The sequence below is a fragment of the Meles meles genome, chromosome 8 (genome assembly GCF_922984935.1).
Source record: "Meles meles chromosome 8, mMelMel3.1 paternal haplotype, whole genome shotgun sequence".
Taxonomy (NCBI): domain Eukaryota; kingdom Metazoa; phylum Chordata; class Mammalia; order Carnivora; family Mustelidae; genus Meles; species Meles meles.
In genome coordinates, this window is record NC_060073.1 from 56,494,124 (window position 1) to 56,506,152 (window position 12,029).

Here is a 12,029-nt window from a genome sequence, read left to right on the forward strand (position 1 = left end):
CTCTTGAGAATATTTTGGAACTACTATGAATTTTTTTTTTGAGATTTTATTTATTTGAGAGAGAGAGAGAGATAGTGAGACACAGCAAGAGCAGGGAGGAGAAGGAGAAGGAAGCTCCCCGATGAGCAAGGAGCCTGATGCTGGGCTCAATCTGAGCATCCTGTGATCATGACTGGGGCTGAAGTCAGATGCTTAACCAACAGGGCCACCCAAGTGCCCCGTGAAATTTTTTAATTAATTTATTCATTTTATTCATTTATTCATTTTCATTCATTTATTCATTATTCAGAATGTTTTATAATGTTGTTTTCAGGTGCTTTTACAAAGTAAAAAAGATATCTCAAAGGCATTTACTTTCCCCACCATATTGGAAGTTCTAATATCCATTTTAGAAGAAGCCAAGGTTCCTGTGTATCATGCAGAAGGTCTTTGGTGCCTTGTGTTCTTTTCTAGGCTCAAACAAAACACTTTTTGGAAGCTTGCCCTGAGTTCTTTAGTCCTAAGTGCATAAACTATAGGGTTGAGGGAAGGGGGGATGATGTTGTGCAGCACATTGAGTAGAACTGGAATCAAAGGAGCTTTCGGTTCTGCCAAGTGAGTTACTGAAACCACAACAACAGCTGTGTAGAAGAAGAGAATAAGGATCAGATGGGAGCTACAAGTGCTCAGAGCTTTGGATGCAGCTTCAGCCGAGTTCAGTCTAAGTACAGAGCGCAGAATCAAAGTGTATGACAATATTATGAGACCCAGGTCACTCCCCATTCCAAGCCACGCCAGAATCAACTGGCAGATGCTGTTTGGCCTCCTGTCATCACAAGCCAGGCTAGTGACCCCAAGGTTAGAGCACAGGCAATGCTCAATCTCATTCCTGGAGCAGTAATTACGCTGGGCTGCAAGCACAGGCACGGGAATGACAAATAAGCCATTCCTATGTACCATGAACACAGTAGCCTTTAAGATTAAGGCATTGGTGACAATTGATGGGTAGCGAAGAGGGTGACAAATCGCTACATATCTGTCAAAAGCCATACAGAGAAAGATACCAGACTCCATGCCAAGAAAGCAGTGGATGGCATAAATCTGAGCAAAGCACTCAGGCAGGCTGATGACCTTGGCATCAAACCAGAAGATGGCCAAGATCTTGGGCATGATGGTGGTGGCCAGGCCTATATCCACCACAGAGAGAATGCTTAGAAAATAGTACATAGGTTGCTGAAGGGCAGGGTCCTGGCAAATGGTGATGAGGATGAGGATATTAGCACCAATGGCTGAGAGGTAGAGTATTGCCAATGGAAAGGAGAGCCAGTGTTGCCAGCTATGAATGCCTGGGAATCCCATCAGGATGAACTCAGAGACCTGGAATTTGGAGCTATTAGAGCCTTTCAGAGATGCAGACATCTTTTCCTAAGAGAAAAAGAAAATGGTTTTCAAAGTTGCCCTCTTTGAGCAGAATTATCATCAAACATTATTTTTAAACTGTCTCCATAGTTTGGTGATGTAACAAAATGCATTCTGTAGTCCATTCCCTATAGCCTTTTAAAATAAATGACAAAGATGTTCCAGGACTTTGGCAGTAGACGTTAAAATTCCAAGGAGCAATTATCATTGTTGACTATTCAGGGAGGATTCAGCATGGATCTCAAATCCCTATTTGCGTTGTCCTCAGCCAGCTCAATTTGGGATCATCACATATATAGGATTTTGGTCATTGTTGTTTTTTTAAACTTTCATCATCTCTTCAGAAATATTGTGCAATCGAGTGGATGATTTTCTTCATTTTTGTCTCAATCGTGCTTCAAGTTTTTATTAACAACAAGGACATTTTTTTAAAATGTAGAATTATGGAAGATTATATTTTATATCTGCACCATCCCCAGTTGCTATAAATGTCCATTAATATTTTATATAGCCTCCAAAAATGTTATATCATAGACTCTAATAATATACAAACATACATATGGTACATTTTGGAAGAGGAATAACTTCTTTTATGTCCTACCTTGTATGGACTTTTAAGAAGGTCTCAAAAGAATAGCTTGGACAGCAAAATGTTCAGGGCCAAATTTGTCAATTTCAGGAGTTACATAATGAAAAAATCATAGAAAAAAATTTTTTGGTTTAGTCTTAGAGAATCTATAAAGGCATATAAGTATATGATTTAGGAACAGGTAATAAGATGATTTTGATTTTAATTAATAAACAAGTATCGCTTGTGAAGAAACTGTCGCTGTATGTTTTGATTGATGTTCAAAACTAGGTTCATCTTTTGTTAGACTCCTTTGTTGTTTATCATGTAATTTTTATTCTGTTCAGGAGGCAATTAGCAAAACTGGGAACTAAAAAACAAACCTTTCCTATTGGTAAACAACTTCTTCCTTGTCCTATTGCTTCCTACCTTTTACTTCACACAAGGAGCCATTCCTTGAGCCCTGCTTCTGCAGCCTTACATGGTCACATTTATTTGCCTTTCTCTGTGATTCTTTCTTCTTGTCAGCAATCTGATCATCCTAAAACTGGTATTCCATTTCTTTAAATAATCCATGCCCTTACACTTTCTTTCAAATAAAGTTTAAATTCTTTTGTAGCACATGAGGCAGTTATGGATTTATTCCTTCTTTTAAAGTTTTATTACATTCTAGTTAGTTAACATAACTGTAATTTTGGTTTCAGAGTAGAATTTAGTGGTTTATCACACACACACACACACACACACACACACACACACACACACACATATATATAGATAGATGGATATATATATATATATATATATATATATATATCACACCTGGATTTATTCTTGATATATTTACTTTTAAATATAATATTTTGATCTGAGAAAGATCAAAATACTCTCATGTTATCACCAACAAAAGATGATTCCTGTTCACAACTGGATAATTCTTCAGAATTATTCAGATAATTATTCAGAAAATTCTTGCTACTTCTATGTTTAAATAAACATGCACTGCCTAATCAAGGAGCAAATCATTCTTTAATGGTAATGTAATTTGATGAACACTAAAGTCATCTAAATGTATTCATAGCAAATTGTGACAAAACAGACACAAAAAGCTTGGAGATGAAGCTGGTTTGACTTTGGACTATTAGGTCATAATTCTGAGGATATCAGCTTCCTAGCTCCATCTTGAGAGTTTGGAAGTGTGTCACCCACTTGATTGTATGAAGCCTGGTACTTTTGCCAAATACTCATGGATAATTACACATCTTCCTATTAAAGACACAGTCTTGTATCTTTGATGTTTCCCCATCACTGATATTAGTGCAAACCAACTAAGAGAAGGAGCAGAATTGAGTCCCCAGAAAGGTAATTGTGTTTTAAATGCTTTTTAGCAGTTAGAGATTAGCAGGACATGGTATGTGATCCTGCTATGGAAAACAGTTAATATATTCTCCCTGAAAATAATCTGGTAGTTTTTTTATAGATGAAATCACTCCTAGAGCACCATATAATCTTATATTCTCTAATTCTAGCCCTCATCCCCTTAAAAAGTTTCTCCAAACCTCTATTTCCTGCCAGGACAAGGGAAAGAGTCCATCCCTTATACAGGATATTGCCAAGACAACAAAAGAAAAGATTAAGGATGAACCATTGGATACTCTGGGGTTAATCAATGTGATGAAGCCAAGGTTTCAGTACTTAACTGTGGTTATGAGCAGAGACTCACATTCTGAGGTCCTGGCAACGGCAGGGTTTTCCTATCTGGAAAAAAAGACATAACACTGAGAAAGGAGCTTTACACATGAGCTGAGGATGTATTCTCAGCTGACAAGTGGCATAAAAATTATGAGCTCTGGAATTTATGGGGAGTAGTAAACAGCTCAGGGATCTAAGGATAATAGACTTCCCTGGGAGACTTGAAGAGAGAACAGCCCATAGAAAGGGGAGAAATCCTAGGATATTAAATCCCAATAGGTTGGGGGAGGAGATTAATTCAGAGATATGTTTCCTATCAGTAATACCTGAAATCATATATAAGCAGAAAAATATATTCATTTATGAAACCAAAATGGCCCTATAAAAAGTGGGCAACTTTATTAGTGTTTGAATTATTCTTGACTACAACATTTCAAGGGATTCTAAAATCTGTGGTTATGATGTCATGCTTAAAAAAAAAACTCTTAGAAGAGAAAGTATTTATTCACTATATATGGTGTTCTTCTGTGTTTACAAAATATGGTAGGCATAGAATGATCTATAAACTGTCATGGTCCATGTTTACATGGAAACTGTGGTCTAATTTGGACAGGGGGTAAAACACTAAACAAAGAATCTAACATTTCTTTTAACTTCAACTTCTTTGAACTGGGAGAAATGCTTTAATTCAAAAGTACCCAGAGATATGAGAGCATATTAATGAGAATTAAGTTAGTCTTGATGTCAGAGAAGGATTTCCAGAAGAAACACCAGTTTGTACTGAGCATACTTGGAGTAGGTCTTAACTATAGTGTTTGTTTGACTGATGGGGATGAGGGGAAGGGAAAGGATTCCAAGAACTTTGAGATTCTGAAATGAGAGGATCATGTTAAATTCAAGGTAATAGAGAAGCATAAATATGGCTGGAGCCCTAAACTGTGCTAGAAAATGAGATAAGATGTTATATAGAGCTGCTGAGCTAACAATAGAGGCCAGAGACTTATAAGCAAATTTATGCTAAAATCACGAAGGACCACTGAAGTTTTTAAGGAGAATTAAGACCTTGCAGCAATGACAAGACCAAATTATATGTGGCAGGAATAAAAATAAGTAGATCAGGTGAATAGCAGCCATCCAAAGGAGCGATGACTTGGTGTTGAACTAGGATGGGGCAGTGGACAAGAAGAAAAGTGAATAGATTTAGAAGCTATGGTGGAGGTAAAATTGATCATTTCTATGACCGAAGATTAATTCTTTTATTATTTTTAAAATTTTTTCTTTAATTTTTTTTCTTCCCCTTTGAGTAGAGTTTACAGAAAATGTTACACTAGTTTCAGGTATACCACATAGTGATTCAACAAGTCTATACATTATGCTATGCTCACGACAAGTGTAGCTGCTCTGTGTCACTGTACAATGCTACTACAATACCCTTGACTCTGTTCCTTATGCTGTACCTTCTATCCCCATCACTTACTCATTCCATAACTGGAGGCCTGTACCTCCCACTTCCCTTCATCTATTTCACCCAGCCTCCCACTCCCCTCCCCTCTAGCAACAATCAGTTTGTCCTTGTATTTATAGCTCTGATTCTGTTTTTTATTTGTTTATTCGTTTCTTTTTTTTACATTCCGCATATAAAACAAATCGTATGGTATATGTTTTTTCTTTTTCAGACTTGTTTTTCTTCTTCTGATTTGTTTATTTCATGATACCCTCTAAGTCCATCTATGTTGTCTCAAATGGCAAATCTCATTTTTCTTTATGGCTGAGTAATATTCCAGTGTGTGTGTGTGTGTGTGAGACTCTTCATTTCTTTATTCATTTGTCTATAGATGCATACTGAGGTTGCTTCCCTATCTTGGCTATTGTAAATAATGCTGCAGGAAACAGAGTGGTGCATCATATCTTTTACAATTCGTGTTTTCACTTTCTTTGCATGAATACCCAATAGCATAATTATTGAATCATTTGGTATTCTTACATTTTTAATTCTTCAAAGAACCTCTGTACTGTTTGTCAGTGACTCTACCAATTTGCATTTCCATCAACAGTGCAGTGTTCCTCCTGGAGATTTTAGATAACTAATTCATTTTCTTAATAGATCTATGACAACTGTAACTTTACATTCCTTCTTAGATTGCTTGCAGGTTTTTTTTAAGATTTTATTTATTTATGTGACAGAGAGAGAGAGATCTCAAGTAAGCAGAGCAGCAGGCAGGAAGAGATGGGGAAGTAGGCCTCCTGCTGAGCAGAGAGCCTGATGCAGGGCTCAATCCCAGGACCATGAGATCATGACCTGAGCTGAAGGCGGGGCTTTAACCCACTGAGCCACCCAGGTGCCCTGCTTGCAGTGTTTTTAATAGGTGCCTATGTCATCTACATTTTCAGATGTATGGGTAAATTTTCTCTTGACATCCTCTTCTTGTTCACTTTGGTATATGTTTCATATTAGTCTGAGAAGTAAAACTATATTTAAAGCTGGTGGATGTTGTTTACTGTGCAGGTCAGTCAGTTGCTTATGTTCAGATAGTCTATACTATTTATATTTTTCTAATTCTCTGCTCTTCAGTTGCTGAGAGGTTATGTTAAGATATCCAACTATGATTTCATTGTGGATTTATCAATTTCCCCTTCTAATCCTATCCACCTCTTTTGTGAGTATGTGTATGTGTGTTGTTTCTATAATGATATTAACCATGTACAAAGTTAGGTATATTTTCCTGTTGGATTGCCATTGTAATCATTATGAAATTTTACATTTTATTACTCCTAATATTTATTGTGTTAAAATCTACTTTGCTGGTTACAACCACACAACCTTTTTCTTATAGTACATTTTATACACACACACACACACACACACAGAGACATATATTCATTTATTTATATATAATGTATATGTTCATATATACTTAATATATATGTAATATCTTCTAAAATAATATAGTTTCTAAGGATATTTTATTTTTCATTTCATTTCCTTTCACTGAATTGCTTAGTCAACTTACATTAATGTAACTACTGACATAATTTTTGTCAAGTTTGCCATTTTCGTATTCTTTTTTACCATGTCCCATCTGTTCTTTCCTTTGTTCCTCTTGCCATTTTTGACCAACCAAATAGGTGGTAATGTTACCCCTATATTTTTCTTCAATGTTAGTTTTGTTATGCCTTCCTATATTTCATTCTGAGCTTCCATCAGGTAATCATTATTCTATATTCTGAATAATAATCTTACTTTAGTATTTCCTCTCAGCATTTGTTTATGTGAATAGGTATTTATTTAATCTCCTTTTTTTTTTTTTACTATGTTATGTTGGTCATCATGTAGTGCTTCATTAGTTTTTGATGTAGTGTTCAATGATTCATTATTTGTATATAACACCCAGTGCTCATTGTAACACGTGCCCTCCTTTATACCCATCACTGGGCTAAACCATCCCCCCACTCTGTTGCCCTCTGAAACCCTCAGATTGTTTCCCAGAGTCCATAGTCCCATGGCTTGTCTCCCCTTCTGATTTTTCTCCCTTCAGTTTTCCCTTCCTTCGTGAGATCAGGTTTCTAAGTTGCAAGTGTTTTTTAGGGACTTCAAAAATATCATTTCATTGCCTTTTGGCTTCCATCGTTTGTATTGAAAAGTTGACCAGCAGTCTAAGGCTGCTTCATTTAATGTTATGTGCAGAGATTATGACTCTGCAGACTCACACCACAGTATATATTCTGAATAAAATATCCCCAGTTCCATAAAGGCCTGCATGTGTGTATATGTACATGTGAGTAAAGATGTTTAGCATAGTATTATCTGTGGTGACAGAGAGTGAAAAACTTAGATATTTATAATCAAGGAATGATTAAGAAAGTAGTCTTCATTGCATGCTAGGAAAGTTTATGAAGTTTATAAAATAATCAGAAGCAAGAAGTGAAGTATACATAATTTTTAAAAATACAATTTTAAAAAATAATGAGTAGAAAGTAAGGAACATACTATTTTAGTGCAATAAAATGGGTATAGGTTTCTAAAATAAACATTTGCAAATGACTTCAGAGTCAGATGTTTAAGAATATATGTCAAACATATGGAAAATGTCAGTGGCCTGAAGATTAGAAGTGAAATAAGATGAAAACAAAAGGCAAAATAAGGAAAGGACATAGAAATAAGAGAATGCCATTAAGAAAAATGTATTATGAAGTTTTCTTCACCTTGAACTTGCACCTGAGCTTCCATGAGTCCATTGCTGAATTAATAAGTTGGGCAGTTATTAGCATAGAATGGCATTTATGTCTATGTGTACTGGAATGCCTAGAGAATGAGTGCAAAATGAAAGAGAGTTGATCCCAGGGATATGCTTGTATAAAGAGATTCAGAGGAAATGGGAAAGCAAATGGAACTCTAAGGAACATTCAGTGAGAATGAAGAATGACTAAGAATGTGTGATGTGTTCCAGAATTCAAGAAAAGAGAGGGTTTCACTACCCAGCAATTGCACTACTGGGTATTTGCCCTAAAAATAAAAATGAAGTGATCTAAAGGGGTATGTGCACCTGAATGTTTATAGCAGCAATGTCCACAATAGCCAAACTATGGAAAGAACCTAGATGTCCATCAAGAGAAGAATGGATAAAGAAGATGTGGTATATATATATACAATGGAATGCTATGCAGCCATCAAAAGAAAAAAATCTTGCCATTTTCAATGATGTCTATGGAACTAGAGGGTATTATGCTGAGTGAAATAAGTCACTCAGAGAAAGACAATTATCATATGATGTCTCTGATGTGAGGAATTTGAGAGACCGGGCTCAGAGTTGTGAGGGGGTAGGTAAGGAAAAAAATGAAACAAGATGTGATCAGGAGGGAGAAAAACCATGAGAGACTCTTAATCATGTGAAACAAACAGGGTTGCTGCGAGATGGGGGTGGTGTAGAGATAGGGTGCCTGGGTTATAGACATTGTGGAGGGTATGTGCCATGGAGTGTGATGAAACTTGTAAGCCAGGTGATTCACATACCTGTACCCCTGGGACAAATAATGCATTATATGTTAATTTTTAAAAAAGAAAGAAAGAAAAGAGAGGGTTTCTAGACAAAGGGACTAATCCATTATATTCAATATTTTTGAGAGATAGGCCAAAATAGGCATAGAGAAGGACCATTGGCATTAGGAATAGGAAGTCATTTGTGAAAGGGACAAAAACAATTTCAATGAAGCAATGAAAGATATTCTGAAGAAAACAAGAAAAGGGTGAGAATTATTTCAAGATGTATAAGTAGGGAAATGAATACTGGTAAACTTTAAAGAAATTTTGTTATCAAGACACAGAAAACTAAAATGTGAAAAGAGAGTGATTTTGTGATGAACACTTACTTGTTTTATGCCTTTATAAAATAAAAAACACTAGAGGTAACATTTCAACAAAATGGAAGTTAATGAGCATAAATTACCAACATCAGAGAAAAGTTATTCTTAGAAGTTGGGCAGGAAAAATCAACTTTACAGTCTTCTTTATGCTATCTGTGACAATGCTGTAAAAACTATCATTATTTGTAGTTTCTTACCTCATGTTAATTTAGAAATATATTATACGGAAAATACTCAAGCAATTCTTAGTTGAATTCTCAGCTCGTAAGAAGAAAAGGAACTATTGCTCTCCATAGCCCTGTACTTGTAGAAATACATTTATTGTATTTTATAGTAGTCATTAATAACTGTCATTAATATATTTCATAAGTCCCATAACTGTTACTCATAGCTCCTTCCAAACTGCACATTCTTTGAAAGCTACCTTGAAGACAAAAGGCAACCCACCAGTTGGGAAGGAAGCAATTGCCTGAATGTTTCATGGTAGGACAGACTTGGTCAAGTGCAAGGTCACCAAGGGTCTCCTAAGAACCCAGAGGCTTATACCTCACACACAGAAGACTTTCTAGTTTCATCTTTTAAAAATTGCTAAGAAAACAGGATTTTGTGAACAATGACAATATGTAATATATTTTTTTTCCAGAGTTGAATACAGTTATCAGTCTAGAAATTCCACTTACAGTCAAAAAGAAAAAGAATGATTTGGGTCATTTAACCCCAAATAATTAGTTTCACTTGATTCAGTTTTCTAGATAATTCTCTCAGCTTCTCATTAGTATGTTTCTCTCTTGGAACATAATATTACTGAGTCCTGGAGGTAAAGTTACACAGAAAACCTGGAGGTAAAAAACTCATGTGGAGGGTGATGTGTGTGAAAAAGTATTTTGGTATTCTGCACAAAATTTAATGGGAATGAACTACTCATCATGCTTACCTGGAACAATCATATACCTATACATGGAAATTTTCCTGCCTAAACAGACAGAAAGAAGCATTCTTTCACTTCACATCCCAAACTAGGCAAAAATCCTTTTCATTTGCTCTGGGACTTGATGTCCTTAGAAATTGAAGTGATCCTTATGACGCAGTCTTGTATCTGCTTGGTTTTCACCCCATAGACAATAGGGTTCATAGTGGGAGGCAAGAGCAGATAAACATTCGCCAAATTGATGTGGCAAGATGGAGGGATTGTGTGGCCCCCAAAGCGGTGGGAAAAGAAGGAGAAGAAAGCTGAACTGTAGGAGAAAACAATGGCACAGATGTGGGCAGTGCAGGTGCTGAAGGCCTTCTGTCGAGCATCTGCTGAAGAGAGGCTGACCACTGCCTGGAGGATCATGGTGTAGGAGATTGTGATGCACAGGATGTCAAAGCCCCCAATCAGGAGGGCAACAGTCAGACCATGAATGACATTGACCTTGATATTCCCACAGGATAATTTGGCTATGGACACGTGGTCACAGTAGGTGTGGGGAATTATATTCCCTCTGCAGTAGGGCAGGCGCTTGGTGAGGACAGTGAAGGAAATGATGAGGAACACCACTCTGAGAAAGGTAGAAAGCCCAGCCTTTGCAATAACAGAATTGGTGAGAAAATCAGAGTAGTGCAGAGGATAACAGATAGCCACATAATGGTCCAGGGCCATAAGCATGAGCAACCAAGACGCCATCCCTGTGAAGGTATGGACCAAAAAAAACCATCTGGACCAGACATCCATCAAAGCTGATTTTCTTGAAGTGGAACCAGAAGATGCAGAGAGCTTAGGAATTGTACTAGAGCATATAAAAAGTCAGTTAGGGAAAGCAGAGCTAAAAAATAGTACATCCCCCTGTGCAGGTAGTCCTCATAGAGGATGAGGTAGAGGAGCCCACAATTCCCTACCACAGCCACAGCATACATGGAGCAGAATGGGAAGGAAATCCACATGTGCATTTCCTACAGTCCTGGGATTCCATTAAGGATGAATGAGTCTGGAGTCAGGTCTGTTTGGTTTAGTATTAACATCATCAAGCTAGGATGATCATTAATCATCCTAGAGAATTTGTGGGTCCTCCTAGATAGAGATAAAAGAGAAAATGTCTTGGTCATAGTCACTGTCTTAATTTCTTTTGCCTTTTTTCCTCAAGGTACATTTCAATGGCCAAAAAAAATTTTTTTTCCAACTTCCATGGAATTTGAGTATAAATATTGTTTAAGCCAAATAGATTACTATATATGTGTATTTTTTAATTAATTATTTTTTTATTTTTTTATAAACATATAATGTATTTTTATCCCAAGGGTACAGGTGTGTGAATCACCAGGTTTACACACTTCACAGCACTCACCATAGCACATACCCTCCCGAATGTCCATAAACCCACTCCCCTCTTCCGGGTCCCCTTCCCCCAGCAACCCTCAGTTTGTTTTGTGAGATTAAGAGTCACTTATGGTTAGTCTCCCTTCCGATTCCATCTTGTTTCATTTATTCTTCTCCTACCCCCCTAACCCCCCATGTTGCATCTCAACTTCCTCATATCAGGGAGATCATAATGATAGCTGTCCTTCTCTGACTTATTTCACTAAGCATGATACCTTCTAGTTGCATCCACATCGTTGCAAGTGGCAAGATTTCATTACTTTTGATGGCTGCATAGTATTCCATTGTGTTTATATACTACATCTTCATTATACAGTCATCTGTTGATGGACATCTAGGTACAATCCAACTTTGGATATTATAGACATTGCTGCTATAAACATTTGGGTGCACGTGCCCATTAGGATCACTACGTTTGTATCTTTAGGTAAATACCCAGTATTGCAATTGCTGGGTCATAGGGTAGTTCTATTTTCAACTTTTTGTGGAACCTCCATGCTGTTTTCCAGAGTGGTTGCACCAGCTTGCATTCCCACCAACAGTGGAGGAGGGTTCCCCTTTCTCTGCATCCTCGAGAGCATCTATCATTTCTTGACTTGTTAATTTTAGCCATTCTGACTGATGTGAGGTGATATCTCATTGTGGTTTTGATTT

The 12,029-nt window shown here is 36.9% G+C and overlaps 1 protein-coding gene and 1 pseudogene across 1 annotated transcript; both read right to left on the reverse strand.

Moving 5' to 3' along the window:
- Nucleotides 1-414: 414 nt before the first annotated feature.
- Nucleotides 415-1,398, reverse strand: LOC123948719 (olfactory receptor 56B1-like). Its single transcript, XM_046015884.1, has one exon. It carries the CDS (start codon nucleotides 1,396-1,398, stop codon nucleotides 415-417), a length of 984 nt encoding a protein of 327 aa, XP_045871840.1.
- An 8,654-nt stretch (nucleotides 1,399-10,052) lies between these two features.
- Nucleotides 10,053-11,023, reverse strand: LOC123948720 (annotated as a pseudogene).
- Between the last annotated feature and the right edge of the window lie 1,006 nt (nucleotides 11,024-12,029).